This window comes from Magnolia sinica, chromosome 3 (assembly GCF_029962835.1).
Source record: "Magnolia sinica isolate HGM2019 chromosome 3, MsV1, whole genome shotgun sequence".
Taxonomy (NCBI): domain Eukaryota; kingdom Viridiplantae; phylum Streptophyta; class Magnoliopsida; order Magnoliales; family Magnoliaceae; genus Magnolia; species Magnolia sinica.
In genome coordinates this window covers 2,856,237-2,874,725 of record NC_080575.1, presented here as the reverse complement: position 1 = coordinate 2,874,725, position 18,489 = coordinate 2,856,237, and the positions used below count along the sequence as shown (strand labels likewise).

At 43.0% G+C, this 18,489-nt stretch overlaps 1 protein-coding gene across 1 annotated transcript; it reads right to left on the bottom strand.

Moving 5' to 3' along the window:
* Positions 1–12,032: 12,032 nt before the first annotated feature.
* On the bottom strand, positions 12,033–18,220 carry LOC131239289 (uncharacterized). Its single transcript, XM_058236918.1, has 5 exons — positions 18,032–18,220; positions 17,369–17,488; positions 15,903–16,013; positions 13,921–14,553; positions 12,033–12,579 (listed from the first exon to the last, which is right to left on the bottom strand). The coding sequence occupies exons 1-5, from the start codon at positions 18,179–18,181 to the stop codon at positions 12,151–12,153; spliced, it is 1,443 nt and encodes a 480-aa protein (XP_058092901.1). The 5' UTR covers positions 18,182–18,220; the 3' UTR covers positions 12,033–12,150.
* Between the last annotated feature and the right edge of the window lie 269 nt (positions 18,221–18,489).

Sequence of the window (18,489 nt, the reverse complement as noted above, 5' to 3'; positions counted from 1 at the left end):
TTAACTCGCTTTGGGTGTGAGCTTTTTATTATTATGGGTTGACCTTTGATATACACCATCCATATTTAGGTCCACATTAATATGGGGTTATCCATCATGTGGGGCCCACCTTTTATGTGAACCATCCACCATGTGAGCTCCACCTTTAATTTGGATAGTCCATAACGCGAGGCCTCATTTGATATGGATCATTATAAAGCCTCATTTGACATGGACTGTGAGATAGAAGTAAAAAAGTCATAACTTAAAAAGCGAAAAATAATTACTCAATAAGATAAGTAGCTTTTAGCACATAAGTTACTTTTACCACGATGCTTACCAAAATAACTTAAGTGAAAAAAAGTAACTGCTCAACGTAAGTTAAAAACTAACTTATTTGGTGGTATCCAAACATGCCATTAGAATGCTAGGCCCCAGGGCAGAACCAAGCCTAATATTTAAATATATTTATTAATTAGAACAGGTCAGGTAGCATTTAAGAGCCTATCAACCTCACCCAAGCCTATTAACTGACTTAGGACTTGAATGGGTTGAGCAGAGTCACTTGAGTCTTAAATATATGGTATGACATTGGGAGGTCATGCTGCCAGTGGCCTTCAATTATGGCCCAATGCTATATTTCAACGGCCCACTCGCATTAGGGTTGTCAACTGATTGAGCTTATGAGAGGCAAAGGGCTTGCCCATTTAAGTTTTACATATGAAATTTAATGATTGGAATCCGCTACTCCACCTGTTATACACCACATAAAACACCCAAGCTCCATGGGGGCCAACCATGTTGTATGTGTAAAATCCACTTCATCATGTTTTGTTTGTGATTCCAGGTGCAAATGGGGATGTGATGTCAATAATAGGTTTGTGTGGAGCCACCATGGTGTGTATCTTTCATCAAACTCGTTAATTAGATGTAATTCACTAGGACGAAGAAAATATAAAAATAACACTAATCCAAAACTCAAGTAGGCCGCACCGAGTGAAATTAGAGGTTTTAGGAGCAATCCCATTAGAGATTTTTATTAAGCTATATTTTGCATATAAGGTTTAGGTAAAAGTTCTCATTTGATGGACAAAGTGAATTTACATATACAACATGGTGAGGCCCATAAAGTTTAGGTGTTTCATGCACTCTCATTTGGTAACCCTAATAGTTGGGCCCAAGCCCAATTGTGGTAGATGTAACCAAGCTTAGACCCAAGCCAAGGTGGGTGTTGCCTTTGAGTGATAATGCCATTAAATCCATGATCCTGCTTAGCCCATTTCTTTGTTGGGGCCCATAATGAAGTTATTGGAAGTGGTGTCTTGTAAAACCGATATGCATGCGCCCATTGCTCATATGGATGTGATAAAGTCAATCTCAATCATTGATCTTTTTCTTTTATTTTCTTTTTTACACACCCACCCACAGCCACACTCACAAGCATACCCACGCCACAAGGGCACTCGATCCCATGATCTCGGTCGTTGATCTTAATGACCATATATCCTCTTGAACATATGTAATATGCCTTCGATAAATCTATCATTACCTTAATCATACATGTTATGGATTGTGTGGGAATTACATCCTCTAATCCTTGAGAGTTTGAGAGTGAATACAGTGGTCATCAATTGGGGAGAGTTGTGTTTCGTTGATCTTAGTAACCTGATAAGTCATGGCCAACATAGATGCTTGGGACACATTTGCTGACATCATTCATGGAAATGCATGGTCATCCTATGTGAAAGGATTGACTTGGGTTGGTATGGAAAGTCTCCACTATTGTGAAGTGACTTGGTGTATGTTGTACCTTATTCCCTTACCCCACATAGGACTTTGAGTGTACCATTTTTTTACATAGTCATACACTCACGCCACATGGTGGAATTTCACCACGACCTGATGTTGAAACTCTTGTGAGTTTGCCACCGGGGCATGGGAATTTGAGTGTATCATTGATATAGAATTTTGATTTGAATCTTTGGACATTTACATTGGTGGATTAAAGATCAAATCGATAATCTAATGACCCATTAGCTTAAACTGTGATCATGTGCTGAAAGAATTAATGTTGTGCATAAATCGATCAATGCATAGATCTAAGGGTGTGAATGGTTCTTAAATATTAATTGAGCGGCTTTAACTCACTTTATGAGGTTTTCTATGGTTAAAAGTGGATAAAATTCGGTACGTCCATCAAGGGTACATTCATCAAGATTCATTAATTTTTGTACCAGCCAATAATAGATCAATTGGGTTTATCATGTGACTTATTTAGAAATAAATTGAAATAGATTATATACCATTCAAGTGATTTTACTGTTAGGCCCAATACTTACAAGGTTTCAATCGACTTTAAAAGGTTTCCAACCATTTAAAATTTTGTTTTAACCATTAAAATTATTTCGATTGCACTTGATAATGATCTGATGGTCTACTGTTTGATCAACATAGGATCTGAATCTATAATGGATGACTTAAATAATGGAAGGATTAAATTATAAACATGTGCATGTGAGAGATAGATTATCAAACTTCCTTCACCGTTAAGCATATAGAATTTTGCAATTTATACCATAAGAGAAAGAGGGTTGGGCGTCAACCATTTGGACATTCGTTATAAAGAGAAGCGAGACGAGTGAGAGAGATATTATTCTCTCTTACTTCCATCCTTCATCAATATCGTGTATCATCACCTTCTCTTTATAGTCTGCTTTAGTGGATCTTTGTGTTTTCCCCTAGAAATCCCTTCATCCATGATGATCGAGAAGGGACCTCCTGGATTAAAGGATTTGCATCAATTATCACTCGTTGGAAAGCTTCTACGCAGTCGATCATTCAAAAGCATGATCAAAACATCCATTGTTGTATGTATCATAGAAATTTGATTATATGACACGGGTCATTCCTGAAGACGGATCCATTGAGAAATCATGAAACTACATACATCCGTTACCCCTGCTCAATGGACCCAACGAAGGCATAGTCAACCCGTCCAGTTTACGACCTAGAAATTAAACCCAAGCCTGTCCATGATGGACTTAGCCTAGAATCCAACAGGCCCTCCATGCATCATGGGATCTTGTTGTTGTACTCTTTTTTTTTTTTCAGGAAGAGCCAATTAAAAAAAAGACACATGTCATTGCACGAGAGATATACAACATGTGCAAGATTTGCAAAGATAATTGGAGCGTTGCTCACAGAAATACAACTGACCTTGATAAGGGTGATACATGTCATCCATGGATGGAACGTGACCGAGAAGTTCAAAAGGAGGACATGGTTGAGAGAGAGACGGTGTTGAAGAGGTTACTAGGACATGTGTCCAAGAAGAGTCCAAAAGATAGAGTGGTGCCAAAGCGATTGCTATCATTGACTGAACATGGAGAAAAAGCATCTTAGATCCTGTCGCAAGGAGATCTACAAACAACAAAAGAATTTAATGAAGCAAAATATCTCACACTAACCCAATCAAACAAATCAAATCTATCTTTCAATTATCCTATATGTTCTTTAGTATAATAAGTCATTTACGCTCCTTAGTGTAACTAGTAGCCCAATCTTACATTAGGAGTAGCAGTAATATTTTAGCTGTAATCAATAGTTATAATTCAAGTCTATGCTTATATGTTGGACCATCTTATATCACAATACAAATAGTTCTTTAGAAAAGGTGCTTTTGTTGTTACTCCTTGCGGTCGACTATAAGTGTTTTGTTTTTATTTTTTTTGGTATTTGAAAGTCTTTTTGTATGGAATGTAAGGTGTAACCCATTCTCAAAACCATCACCCGATCATTTTAAATATCTTGCAAGTGGCTAGATAGGCGACCAGTCTTCCCCGATCTCAGTCATATATCGTTAGTTCTAACATATTTGCCTATCTAGGCAGTTGGGGTCAAAATTATTTGGTTGGAATCGAGCCGCATAGTCAATTCTGGCATACTTGCAAATACTACACGTGACCGAGTTCTGCATCCAAGGGAGCAACACTTATAATGCCTTAGTGGGGAGGGGAGTAGGTGTTGTTGGGGCGCCTTGATCTTGATAAGAGTCGTTCATCCTGTATGACACTCTATGAGATCACCTGATGCTAAAATCTTAGTGCCCGTGGGTCCTATTGTGTGGCCTATAAGCTAATGGATGGAGTCAAAACAAAAAGGTGCCCATCCTACATACGTAAACCCTTTAAATGGACAGATAGGACTATCTGAGTAGAATTTTAGCACCATAGATCATCTACAACTGTGCTCACTAGATGAATGGTTACCATCACCAAGAGATGACCATGCACGAAGAGGGCTCAATGAGTATGATTTTTGGGTGGTCTTGAAGACAGCTAATGGTGGGGATTGGTGTAGCCACTCATCAGACAGGGACCATCATGAGCATGCCTTGGTCTATGCCCACGTTAATATAATAATATGTATTGTTTATCATCTTCTTCTTCTTCTTCTTCTTCTTCTTTTTTTAAAAAATAATCCATTTAACTAGTGCATAATGTGGCCCACATTGGAAGATCCTAGCCTTAAAATCTTGAATAATACCTACGGACAAATGGGCTGGGCATACAATTCAAGGTGTAGACTTGAACGTGTTGGGGGCCGTTGCACAAAACCTTAGGATCTAGCCTTCCGAAAACACCAGAATTATGGGATAATAAAGCAATGAAAACAATCAAAGCATAAACCACACTACACGAGATTTTTACGTGGAAAACCCTCAAAAAGGTAAAAACCACGGGACCTCGTCCAGATCAACAATCCACTATCAAGCAGAATGTTACAACCGATCACAAGCATACACCGCTTGGATCAAACCTTCTTCACTCACATAGAAGCAGATAAGCAATAAGAGAACAAAGAAAAACGGAGAGATCTCACCGATTACGAGGACGTAGAAGCGCTGAGATGTTGATTGTACAATAGATCGCCTCCACGAGCATAACCTCCCTTCCACAAGCTTCCTCTCTCTCTTTCTCTCATACCTCTGATAGCCCTAAACCCTTTAACAAACCCTTGCAAAGCTTTAGGAAACCCTCTTGCATTCCCTAGAAAAGCCTTAGGAACCCCTATTTATATTTTAAGCAACTCCCTTTCGCACCTCTTGTGAAACCGCCTCCAATTTCCACAGTCCGCACAAAATCCGGATTGAATCTACGTAGCCTCGACTAGTCGAGCAGAGTCCTCGACTGGTCGAGATTGTTCACATTCTATCGGTCAAGCTAGGCCCTCGATTGGTCGAGCACTGTTCACTGAGCTCGCTGGACTTTGAGTCGAGTGACCCTCGACTGATTGAGCACTGTTCACTCGACTGGTCGAGTAGCGCGGTGAAACACTCCTATTTTCAACCGGCTGCACTATCTCTCCTCTGAACTGAGGAGGAAAACCCCATCAAATCTCTCCCTTTTTGACTCAGGAGGAATTCACCTTCTTCAAGCTAACTGGGTTTCTATAAACCTCAAACTTGCCCTTGAGCAAAGCCTTGGTCATCAAGTCTGACCCATTATCGTTCATGTAGACCTTCTCAAGCTGTAACACCTTATGTTCTAAAGTATACCTGATCAAGTAATACCGAATCTCTATGTGCTTCGATTTGGAGTGCTGACTTGGATTCTTGCTTGAGTGTATAGCACTTTGACTATCGCAATAGACCACGTGCTGCTCCTGCTTCAGGCTAAGTTCTTGTAGGAACTTCTTCAACCAAAGCATCTCTTTACATGCTTTTGTAACTGCAATGTATTCGACCTCTGTCGTCGACAATGCTACGACCTTCTGTAGCTTGCTTTATCAAGAAACTGCTCCCCCTGCAAACGTGAACATGAACTCTAATGTAAACTTCCTGGAGTCTATATCGCCTTATATATCTGCATCTGTGTAGCCCTCTAACACAGGTTTTCCGTTACTATAGCATAGACTTAACCTGTATGAGCCTCTTAGATACTGCAATATCCATTTCACCGCTGCCTAATGCTCTTTACCAGGATTGACAAGACATTGGCTGACAACACCAACCGCATATGCCATGTCTGGGTATGTACACACCATAGCATATATCAAACTTTCTACTGCTGACGTGTAAGGTATCTTTTGCATCTTTTCTACCTCCGCCTTCGTCCTAAGACACTGCCTGTCGCTCAATCTGAAGTGACCATCCAGTGGAGTACTGACCGGCTTCGCTGCATTCATATTGAACCACTCTAAGACTTTTTCAATATACCGCTTTTATGATAGCGAAAGCTTCTTGTTGTTTCTGTCACAGGTTATATCCATTCTTATGATCTGTTTAGTTAAGCCCAAGTCTTTCATCGCAAACGACTTGCCCAACTCCTGTTTTAGCCTGTCGATCTTCTTAATGTCTTTTCCTATGATGAGCATGTCATCAACATATAATAGCAGAACTAAGAAATAACCATCTGAGAACTTACGCGTGAACATACAGTGGTCCGACTCCGTTCTGCCATACCCATGCTATAACATGAACAAGTCAAACTTCTTGTACAATTGCCGTGGAGCTTGTTTCAGCCCATACAAGCTCTTCCTCAACCTACACACTATATGCTCCTTGCCTTTGACTTCGAACCCCTCTGGTTGATGCATGTAGATCTCTTCTTCCAAGTCACTATGGAGAAAGACAGTTTTAACATCTAACTGCTCTATCGCTAGATCTATACTAGCCGCCAACCCAAGCAACGCCTGTATGGATGTCATCTTCACCACTGGTGAGAATATCTCCTTGAAGTCTAAATCTTTCCTCTAACCAAACCCTTTCACTATAAGTTTGGCATTGAACCTCATTTGTAAATTCTTTTGCTCAATTTTCTTTCTGAACACCCACTTGTTACTAAGAACTTTCTTACCCTTAGACAGTTTCACCATATCATAGGTGTGGTTCTTATGTAAGGATTTCATCTCCTCTTGTATAACTTTCAACCACTCCCCCTTATGCTCGTCGGCTAAGGTCTCAGAATAATCTTCTGATTCTCTCCCATCAGTGAGCATAATGTACTCATGCGGCGAGTACCTCTTGGACGACTGTCTGTCCCTAGATGACCTCCTCACTTGTGGATCAAGTGGGGGCTGCTCCCCCTGTCCATCTTTTGTAGGAACTCTCTCGTCCTCTGCACCTTGTTGTACTCCCCCTTCATCAGGTACTACGAGAGGAATAACCGGATCCATGTCCTCTAGCTCACCTAAACTAGGCTAATTCTTCTCTGGCTTACCAATGTCTTCTATACACTGATCTTCGAAGAAAACTATATCTCTGCTCTTGACGAGCTTCTTCTCGGTTGGATCCCACAATCTGTAACTGAACTTTTCATCACCGTACCCTAAAAATACACACTGCCTGATCTTCATATCGAGCTTGGACCTCTAGTCCTTTGATACATGCACGGATGCCCTGCATCTAAATACCCTAAGATGACTGTACGATGGATCCTGTCCAATCCACACCTTCTCAAGTACTTATCCATTCAATGGGGCTGATAGAAACCTGTTTATCAAATACATTACCGTGTGCATTGCTTCTCCCCAGAATGTCTTAGGCAACTTCGCATGGGATAACATGCGTTTAATTTTCTCTACAATGGTGCGATTCATTCGCTTAGTCACACCATTATGCTAGGGGGTCTTGGGAACCGTCTGTTTATGTCTTATACCCAGGGACTTACAATACTTATGAAAGTCACCGATGTATTCACCGCCATTGTCAGTGCGGATGCACTTCAATGATCTAGCTCTCTCTCTCTCGACCATAATATGAAACAATTTAAACATATCAAAGACCTCGTCCTTGAATTTCGAAGCATAAATCCAAGCCCTCCTAGATGCATCATCTATAAAAGTGACAAAATACAATGCCCCACCCAAGGTTTTTGTCCTCATTGGACCACAAACATCAGAATAAACCAAATCTAATGCATGCACTTTATTAACATGAGAAGCAGATTTAATAAATAAAACTCTATGCTGTTTCCCTGATAAACAATCAAGATAGGTTTTAAGAGGTATATCTGTCATGTCTGGAAGGAGTCACTTCCTCGCTAGTACCTAAAGCCCTTTCTCACTCATGTGGCCTAGACGCCTGTGTCATATGTCAATAGCTGAATCTTTCGTTACGTTCAATCCACCCTTACACACACTGACACTTGCCTTATAAAGGTGCAACACTTCTTTCCTCTGACTGCGATAAACGAACCCTTGATGAGCTTCCAATGCCCACCAACAAATCAGCTTTCATAGCCATCATCATCCAACCTTCCCGTTGACATCAAGTTAAGGCGAAGGTCTGGGATATGCCTCACATCGCTGAGAACTAAAGTACAGCCCACATCGGTCTTCACACAAATATCACCGACCCCCACAATCTTTGATATGCCAGAATTTCTCATCTTTACGGTCCCATAGTTACCTGAGTTGTAGCTTATGAAGAAATCCCTGCGTGGAGTCACATGAAATGAGGCTCCCGAGTCAATCACCTAGTCGGTGTCTTGACTCGTAGCGCTGTTAAACATACACCGTGATTTGCTAAAAGAATAACTACAACGTCGCCATCTGAAGCGACTGTAGTAGAATGTGATTCATCTTCCTTCTCCTTTCCTTTTCCTTTCTTGTCGTTCTTATTCTTACGACATTTATGCTTATAGTGACCATTCTTGTCACAATTCCGGTATTTAACATCATTCCTGGTACTCGACTTGCCTCTTGATTTATCTCGGGCCTACCCACCCTTTGTCCTTTCCTCTTCCCCGTTCTTATGCCACAAGGGCCTCTTGCTGAGTGGACCCCTAAGACTTCCTCATTATCTCCTTATTGAAGAGAGAGCTAGTGATATGTTCCATAGATACCTTTCCGTCTGGCGCGAAGTTACTTAGAGACACCACCAATGTCTCCCAACTGTCAGGCAAAGAGCTAAGCAATAGCAGAGTCTGTAATTCATCGTCTAGGACCATCTTCATAGCGGAGAGCTGGTTCAATATATTGCTGACATCATTCATGTGCTCAGCTACAGAACCACCATCTTTAAACTTGAGATTCGCAAGTCATTTTATCAGGAAAATTTTATTGTCGGCTGTCTTCTTCTCATACAACCCTTCCAATTTCAGGTATAGGCTAGCGGCTGAGGTCTCCGTAGAGATATAGTGGAATACGGAATCGTCCAATCATTGTTTAATAAACCCTACCACCTTCCAGTCCAATTTCTTCCAATTATCATTTGTCATATCCTTTGACTTTGCTGATATGCCTTGAATTGGAGAATACAAGTCCTTGCAATAAAGCAAGTCCTCCATCTTAGCCTTCCATATGGTCCAGTTAGAACCATTGACGCTGATCATCTTTGATGAGTCACCTTCCATAATTTAGAACCGATCACACTCCGTTCAATGAACTTAGTGCTCTGATATCACTTTGTTGGGGGCCGTTGCACAAAACCTTAGGATCTAGCCTCCCGAAAACGCCATAATTATGGGATAATAAAGTAATGAAAACAATCAAAGCATAAACTACACCACACAAGCGATTTTTACGTGGAAAACCCTCAAAGTTGTAAAAACCACGGGACCTCGTCCAGATCAACAATCCACTATCAAGCAGAACTTTACAACCGATCACAAGCATACACCGCTTGGATCAAACCTTCTTCACTCATGCAGGAACGGATAAACAATAAGAGAACAAAGAAAAACGGAGAGATCTCACCGACTATGAGGACGTAAAAGCACTGAGATATTGATTGCACAGTAGATCACCTTCACGAGCATAACCTCCATTCCACAAGCTTCCTCTCTCTCTTTCTCTCACACCTTTGATAGCCCTAAACCCTTCAGCAAACCCTTGCAAAGCTTTAGGAAACTCTCTTGCATTCTCTAGAAAAACTCTAGGAACCCCTATTTATAGTTTAGGCAACTCCCTTTCGCACCTCTTGCGAAACTGCCTTAATTTCCCTAGTTCGCACAAAATCCGGACTGAATCTGCGTAGCCTCGACTAGTCGAGCAGAGTTCTTGACTGGTCGAGACTATTCACTCGACTGGTCGAGTCAGGCCTTCGACTGGTCGAGCACTGTTCACTGAGCTCGCTGGACTTTGAGTCAAGTGGTCGTCGACTAGTCGAGCACTGTTCACTCGACTGGTCATGCAACGCAGTAAAACACTCCTATTTTTCACCGGCTACACTATCTCTCCTCTGAACTAAGGAGGAAAACCCCATCAAAACGATCTCAGGCCACACAAGTGGCCAAGAGGCCACCCGATCAATTCCATGTGTGGGCCACCTAATTACAACCTCTATTTATTCCATATTTTAGAGAAAAGACTACCACTTCTCATTTTTTGTCCTGGATATGTCTGGTGGACCTCAAAACGGTTGTACGGGTCTCACGTGAGGCTCACACAGAAATGAAAGTGGACTTTGGATCCATCTTCGATCCTTCCATTTGCACAAGTAGCCTCCCTGATGACCAGGCCAGCATGGGTTTTCGTCCACAACATATAAATTCCAGATGAACAACGCGGATTGCACATAGGCCCGCTGTGTGTGGAGAAGAATTTCGGTGGAGCCAGGCTTTCTTTAGAAATAATTGGGCCTGAGTATCTACCTGGTGGGTCTAGCCCCGGTCCCAAGCACAACTCCTTTGTTTTGTTCACTTGCTGGTGGGTCTAGACCTGGGCCCAAGCACAACTCCTTTCGACAGATCTATAATACAAATAATCAAGTCCCTAGTCATGAGTCTCCATGAACAAAACGTGCACACCCACACCACATGCGTACTCACGCATGATTTCAGTGTTGAAATAGAGTTTGTCTAACATGTAAGATCTCTATAAGGTGGGCCTCATCGATCAATGGTCTGAATTGACCTAAAAACTAGAGAATGTAATCGGGTAAACCAGTGGGCCCCACAGCAATGTGATACTTCCAGATACTCTGCATAAGGGGTGGAATGTTATAGCAGTGATAAGCACACGGAGCAGTGGGAAGATAGTTTTAATGGGTGAGGAAGATTAGATTCTGGTATTCTATTCCTCACCTATTTGTTGCCTATTTAACTCCCTTCTATCCCCATGTCCAAATTCTGGACTTAAGTAAACTAACGTAACCGTCCCACCCATTTTCCTAATCTCTATTTCTTAATTATGTGAATCATGGTTTTGTTAGGATCATGGTTAGTGGGTGTTAGAAGTTTACCACAGATGGCACATGTTGCACTTGTGTTTAGATAAAGAACATGAATGGTTGAGATTGAGGTGAGGGGGGTCTAGTGGGCCTCATATCAGTGTGGTGTACCTTATCTAATAAATGGGGAAAGGAACAATCATAGTTTAAATAGAATTTTGACTGAGAGGCACGAAAAAAATTAAAAGAGTAAGAGCAACGATGAGAAAGATTCAATGGCCTTTCAACTCTAAAAATCTAGGGCCTCAGTCCCCTCTCTCTCCAGCTTTGAAAGGAATTGAAAGCCCCATTCATCAACGGGCCCCAGGAAGTTTTTGATGGGGGGCGTTCAGTCACCACTGTTTCCTTTGGTGCAGTCCAAAGGGCTGTTAAAACGGATGGATCCGTCGATAGGGAGCAGATTAGGTGTTCCCAGGGAACAGCATTGTGAGTGTTAACCCTACCAGAGGGCCCACCTTGATGATGTGTTGTATATCCACGCCGTCCATCCATGTCTCCATCACATTTTAGGACGGGATACCAAAAATTATGCAGATCCAAATGTCATTTGGACCACACCATAAGAAACGGTGGTGATTGAGTGACTCACCATTGAAAATTCCAAAGGGCCTATCGTAAAGTTTCATAATGTTTATTTTCAATCCAACCTGTTGATAATGTCAAGAAGATCTGGACGAAGGGAATATAGAAATATTAGATTGATTCAAAACTTTTGTGGCCCATAAAAAGTTTTTAATGGTTATTCATGGTATGGGTCTACCTGAGAATTTGACCTTCTTATGATTTTGGATATCATCCTAACATGAGATGTAAAAACATATGTACGGCATGGATATACAAAAAAAACGGTGTTTTCTAGCACGCTAAATTCACCCGTGCGTATGCATTCCAACCTTTTTGCGGATTTCATTCTCATTATCAGAAATCATCTGATCCGTCCGTGAAAACGTCTTGCAATCATCTAATTAGTAAAACAACCCAAGAATCTGATGATCATATCATGAGTACAGCTTACCTTTGGTAGACCGAGTGGAAGGGGGGCCGTGTTTGTGGGACCTGCTGCTGTTCGGAACGATGGAGGAAGGCGACGGACCTAACTGCGGCAACGATGGGCCAGCACGCTGGGTCTCCCGAACGAACTTGCGCGAATAGCTCCTAGTGATGGGCCTGGGGCTAATGATGACCGGTCTCGGAGTCTGCGTGTCATTCTTCCTTGATGGACGGTCCATCGTCAAGATCTCATCTCCATGGAGGTTGTTTTTGCGGTAGGATTCGACGCGATTAACGTTGGCTAATGTGCTGTTTTGGGGAGAGTAGAGAAGCGTGGGCCCCACAGGGCTGGCTTCTTGTTGTCTTTGCCTCTTCTGATTCAATATATTCCACAGCAGCTTGTCATCAGCTCTTTGATCTTTCTCCATTGCCAAGAGCTTCATCCAAAGAGATGAAAGTACATTGAGGTTAAAGGTCGACGAACCACACGTGCCAAAGGGATGTGCCGGATCCTAGACGTTCATCCGGTGGGTCCACGATGAATGTAATTCTAGCCTGAAAATGAGGGCCAACCCTTTCATGGGGTGGGCTACATTTGTTGGTTTAATGTTGAATGTTGGCTTTGCTTTACCAGTGTGGACCACCTGATGAGTGAAGCGGCTTAATTCTCGAGCCTGCGTGATGAACGGCTTCAATATGACACACGTGTGGCATACTAGCACGTGCTGGGGACAAGCAAATATATGATGCTGTGCTGAGAAAATGACGGTACTGGATTGGCCAGCAACCGTATTGGTGGGGCCCACCTTGAGGAGATCGAAGCTATTCATCTTGGATGGTCATGTCCAAACTCAAGACATCCTCTCCATGGTTATCAAAGTGCTTGTTGTCGAATGGGGACCATTGGTTTGCCAGAAGTGGGAGATTTTGGTCCTGGCCGTTCATCTGCGATGGTCCACCACCACATAGAACCATAATCCTTATGCGTGTGACGTCTACCGTCCATTACAGTTTTACGCCATGCGGCTTAAAATCATCCAATCAACAACTCGCAGTGGACACCAACCATAGGATTTTGAAGCTCCACCATGGTGCGTGTATTGCATCCAACCCATTCATCATGTGCCCTTAACCTGAATGAACAGACACTCCAAAAATCAGTCAGATCCAAAATTCAGGTGGGCCAGCATTGCGTGATCTTGGAGGTTTTATAGGTGATTTTACATTGTCCCCAGTGGTATGGCCCACATGAGTTTTGGATCTGGATGATTTTGGAATGTACGGTGAGCATGAGAAGGTGAACCTGATGTATGAGTGAATCTTCCACCCACCACATGATGGGCCCCACAGAGCCTGGGTGTTTTACCTGCTCATGGCAGCACATGTGGTCGAGAATGCAAATTGCACTCGCTGGAGGAGGGACACATGTAGGAGATCAGAGCCGCTGGGCAGGAAGAAAGTTGAAGCAATATCCAAAACACCGGCCCCCTTATGAACATCAAGTGGGCCACACCTATACAAAATAAGTCAATGGTCAAGATAAATTTACCAACGGATAAGATTTCGTGTACATGTGTGGCCCAAGTGATCATTAATTTTCCTGACTTCCAACCCATGTGAATCAGGGAAGTAATTTGCAGCATCTCCCATCAACGGTGGATCTCACAAGAAGAACGGAACAGATCGCTCATAGGTGGGCCCCATGTGGCCCAAACAGCGTAACAACGTTAACTATTCCTGACAGCGCACGTAAACATAACAAAGGAAGGGAGGCGCACCTTATGAGCAACGGTGGAAGGCTCCATCCCCCGTCTCTTGGCTTCCATGAACAGCCCAATGAATTCCTTCGTACTCCTCACATTTTCTTCAAAATCCTTCAATCTCCTCACCACCTCAGCCTTCTCCTCCTCGGACGCCTTCGCCCTCTTCCTCGCAACCTCCGCCTCTGCTACTTTCTCTCTCACTGCCCACTCCATCTCCTCCACCACGCCCACAAGCTGGCCTGCCGGGCCCCTCTCCATGTCAGCCCTTAGGCTCTTAACATGGCCCGCCATGGGCTCGCACATCTTCTCTGCTAGCTCCTGCACCATTGCTTCCACGTCGTCCTCCACCGAGCCAAGGGTCAGGCCCACGTGCTCGAACGTGGCCCGGAGGAGCCTGAATGCAGCGATGAGCATTGGGTCGATGGGTTGGTCTCGTTGGCGGATGTTGAAAAGGTATGAGGTGGCCTTCTGGAAGAGCCTGCGGAGGGAGAGGCGGTGGTCGTCGAGGCTCTGTAGGATGGCCGCCTGGCGGGAATTCACAAGCTTCTCGATCTGCCGGAGTATGAAGACGAGCTGATGGAGCCGGAGACGTTGTTTTTCTTCCAGTTCTCTGCGTGCCTTCTCAGCTTGAGAACTGTAGCTATCTTCCTACGCTCAAACGCATCCATGCCATTAGCATGAAGAACTACGCAACAACTCTTATATCACGTAGACGTTGGGACCATGGCCATTGGATAAAATGATCTAAACCGTCTATATGATGGACCTCGCCTGGGAGAAAAGTCCCGTATTTGATCATTTAGCTCTTTGACTTTTTAAATGAACCGTATCCACCGTCTTTTGCATATCTCGCTGGATCAATAGTTGGGGATCATATCCAGATTTAACGGCTCTAGGCCCAAAGCATCCTATAATAATCCTTGTATATATCATAGAAAACTGCTTACTCTTCAAACATTCAAGTCCAGTCCCCTCACGCAGCCGTGCTAACCACAGTGAGGGGATCGGAGCCGCTCATCAAGAATGCGCACTGGCCTAAAAATCAGGTAGGCTGGCTCATTAGGTGGGCCGCAGGGTCGAATATGGTCTTATTAACCATCTTGGCCCACTTAATTTGAAGCTCCCACTTGAGCATTGGAGCCAGCGTGCCAAGTTAAAATTTAGACTTTTTTGCGACAATATTCTAAGTCATCGCTAATTAGCTATATTTGCGACAACTTATTAAGTTGTCGCAAATAATTAATTTATTAGCAACAGATTGGACCAATTAAAAATTTTTAGTGACAAGTTCACTCATCACAAAAATTCTAAATTGTTGTAGTGTCATAATCTCATGCACCTGAGCTAGTGGCAATGTGGGCCAAATAGGTTTGGCCGTTGGAATTTTATGGCGTGGGTCCACATAAGGAATGATATAATAGGTCATATGTGATAGGTGGCCTGCATAATTTCTGACCATTGGTATGTTGTGTCCACCATGAATGGGGAATGCCACCAAAATTTCCTCATTAGGACGACTTTAATCTCATAGGATTTCTGCCATATACGTACGAGTGGCTGAGCAGAGATACAACAAATGTTAGCCCAGGGATCCATTGCATTTTTCAGTTGAATGTGGACTATTTTCTACTTATTCCGGCCATCTATCTAGGCTAAAAATGAAAGGTTAAGATTATCCCATCAAAGGAAACTTTTTGAGGCATCCATCCATTTTTAGACAGAACAGATCATTTATCTGGATTAAACAAACCCCATACGTGGAAAAATCACCTACATGGATGATTCTTGCCACCCAATTGGTTCGTTTTCAATGGTAACGAGTGGTGCATATTTCATTATTGAGACTTCTGGGCCATTGTCCATCGATAACATGACCATCATGTCAGCAATCCGGACCACCAAGATGTGGGCCCCACTTATAGGAACGTGAGGCTCGATGGACACTACATATCCTCGGTGAAGTATCACACAATTCCTCCCAAAATTAGACTGCTTACCTCTGATTTTCGATGCTGACGATCACGGTCCCTATGGATTCTTGTCGCGCTTTCATGTCCGGCTTTGCTCCCTCTGCGATGCTGTTGGAGACTTCGACTGTTCTCCGGAGCCTAAAAGAACAGGAATTAGAAGTCCTACTCAGCAGTGGGAGTGGTAATGGGCCGGGATGCCCGGCTGGAAGAGCCAAAGGCTTGGACCACTAAACTTTGCCCGAGGGCTGAGCTATGGCTTGAAATTTGGTTCGGGCCTGGCTGGGCAAGGGTCAACCTTAACCTGGCCCTCACCCGGCCGGCTCTTAATCCGTACTCAGCATCAAATATATTGTTAGGATGTGGATTGCGTCCTACCCCACTGGTCTCTAGCCATGAATGGGCAGTTTTATCTGTTTATCCACGCTGTCCATCCTCCACTTAAATCTTTTCAAGGAATGTGAATAAAACTGAGTTAGATCCAAAGCTCAAGTGGACTTACACTGTGATGACTCCTGCATTTAATGCTTTGTGCATTTAACGCAGCCCAAGCTTATTATTTAATGTGGTCCACATGAGTGTTGGATCTGCCTATTTTTTTGCACATACCTTAAAATGATACTAGAGAAGTGATGGACAGGTTGAGGTAGGACGCAACATGCGTCCATCTAATTAACCTTGGTTCTTGTGGCGCAATTGTTCAAAGTTGAAATGATGGACCCCACCATGGATGGCATATTCCCTGGACGATGCCATATTTCTCTCAACATGCGGATTTGTGGGCCACTATAAAAGGGTTCAAATCTTTGAATTTTGGATATCTCCAGGGGGCATTCATCTATTTGAGGGTCGTCATTTCAACGGTTGGATCATCATATCATGGCCCCTATATGTTGGCTGGTGAGCATGAACTTACATATCCCCATAGGGAGGGAGAAAAACGTGTGCAAGAGAAGAGGAACGCTAATTCCATCTGGAATTGCCAATTACAAACACGTGCCATTGTACATGTGTGAGGAATCAGAGACATTCATCAGTCCCACTCATCAGGTGATGCCCAGCACTGAATGCTGATCGTGGATGTCATTTTTCTAACAGTCCATTTTCGTGCGTGTGGCCCACCCAATAGGGCATGACTGATTTTGTACTCAAGGACATCACTGTGGGGACCACCCTACGAAAGTCCCTGATCCCTCACAGAATGTGCCACGTATGTTTGGACTTTGCTGCTTGAAGACGCCTCTGTGGCCATGGTGGCAAATGGGTCAAGCTGGTATGGGCGAACGCATGTCCGATTCCAGCCCATGAACACTAAGCCGTGATCCAACCCACGGTTCCTAAGGCTCGGCCGGAACCAGGCTTAAAACCGGCTCATCGTAGAAAATAAAATGTATGGGAGGCAAGCAATCCGATCCGTTGATCTGCAGCCTTCAATGGATGATAAGAATAATAGCTGTAACAGTACAGATTCCAGGGGATGGGAAGATAGAAATTACACTCTGAAAATCGGGGTTGATGAGAACGCGGGTGGATCTTCCTTCTTCCGCCATTTCCTCGGTCTTGAGACCGACGAGTCTCATTAAAGGAATCGAAAGCGACGCAAACACGTCTTCTGCCTGCGAAGATCCCGCAATTTCTAAAGTACAAAGCACAAAAATCTCCCTTTCTATGTTATGAAATGAGCGAATTTGGAGAAATCGCATGATGAATTTCAAAAAAAAAAAAAAAAATCAAAATCAAAATCTCGTTAGAAAACTTACAAATTTCACGAAATTCCATGACGAAATTTTATTTTATTTTTTAAAAAAGGGAAATTTTGAAGAACACGTCTCGAAGATATCAAAATGTAAGGAAATGGGTGAAGAATTCAAATGGGAGGAATTTCTGGGACAAATCCTCTCGCGAGCTCTGATCTCTTTGAAAAATCGGAGAAAATTAATAAAATCAAGTGACTAAATTCAAAACTTTTTTTTTCGAGAAGTTTCAAAATCTGATATTCTCGGTTAGAATCACAGAAATGCAGCGAAGTTTCATCGCGAATCTCCAAATTCAAAAAATATCCGAGAAAAGACGTCCCCAATCTGTTTGACTTGCTGAAAATCCAGGAGAATCATGGAAATTTCGATATTAAATCAGAGAGGCATAGAGAGAGAGTCTACTTCAAGTAAGCTGATCTTGATCTGCGATTTGAGCTGCTGGAATGCAGTTTTGGATTCTTCATGGCAGCGGACGATTCGCAGGAGCTTGGTTCGGATATCTTCCATGGAAGGAGAAAGGGAGATGTGAGAACCGAGACAACGATCTTCCATCTCTCTCGATGGCGGGAATGAACTAAAAAAGAGAGGGAAGCTGGGAGTGGATTTGAAGCTGGAGGAATCACTGAGGAAGGCCAAAAATCGGAAGCGGTTGCGTCCTACCCCGCCCGGACAATAATCCGTCCAGACAGGGCTCTGTGCGGCCCACCTTGATGTAATGATTTTATCCACGCCGTTAATCACTTTTATCAAATCATTTTACTAAAATTTTATAAAAATTATTGAATTCCACTTCTTCTCAAATGGACCACACCAAAGGAAGCATCGGTGCTAATGACACTCACCGTTGAAACTTTTCTAGA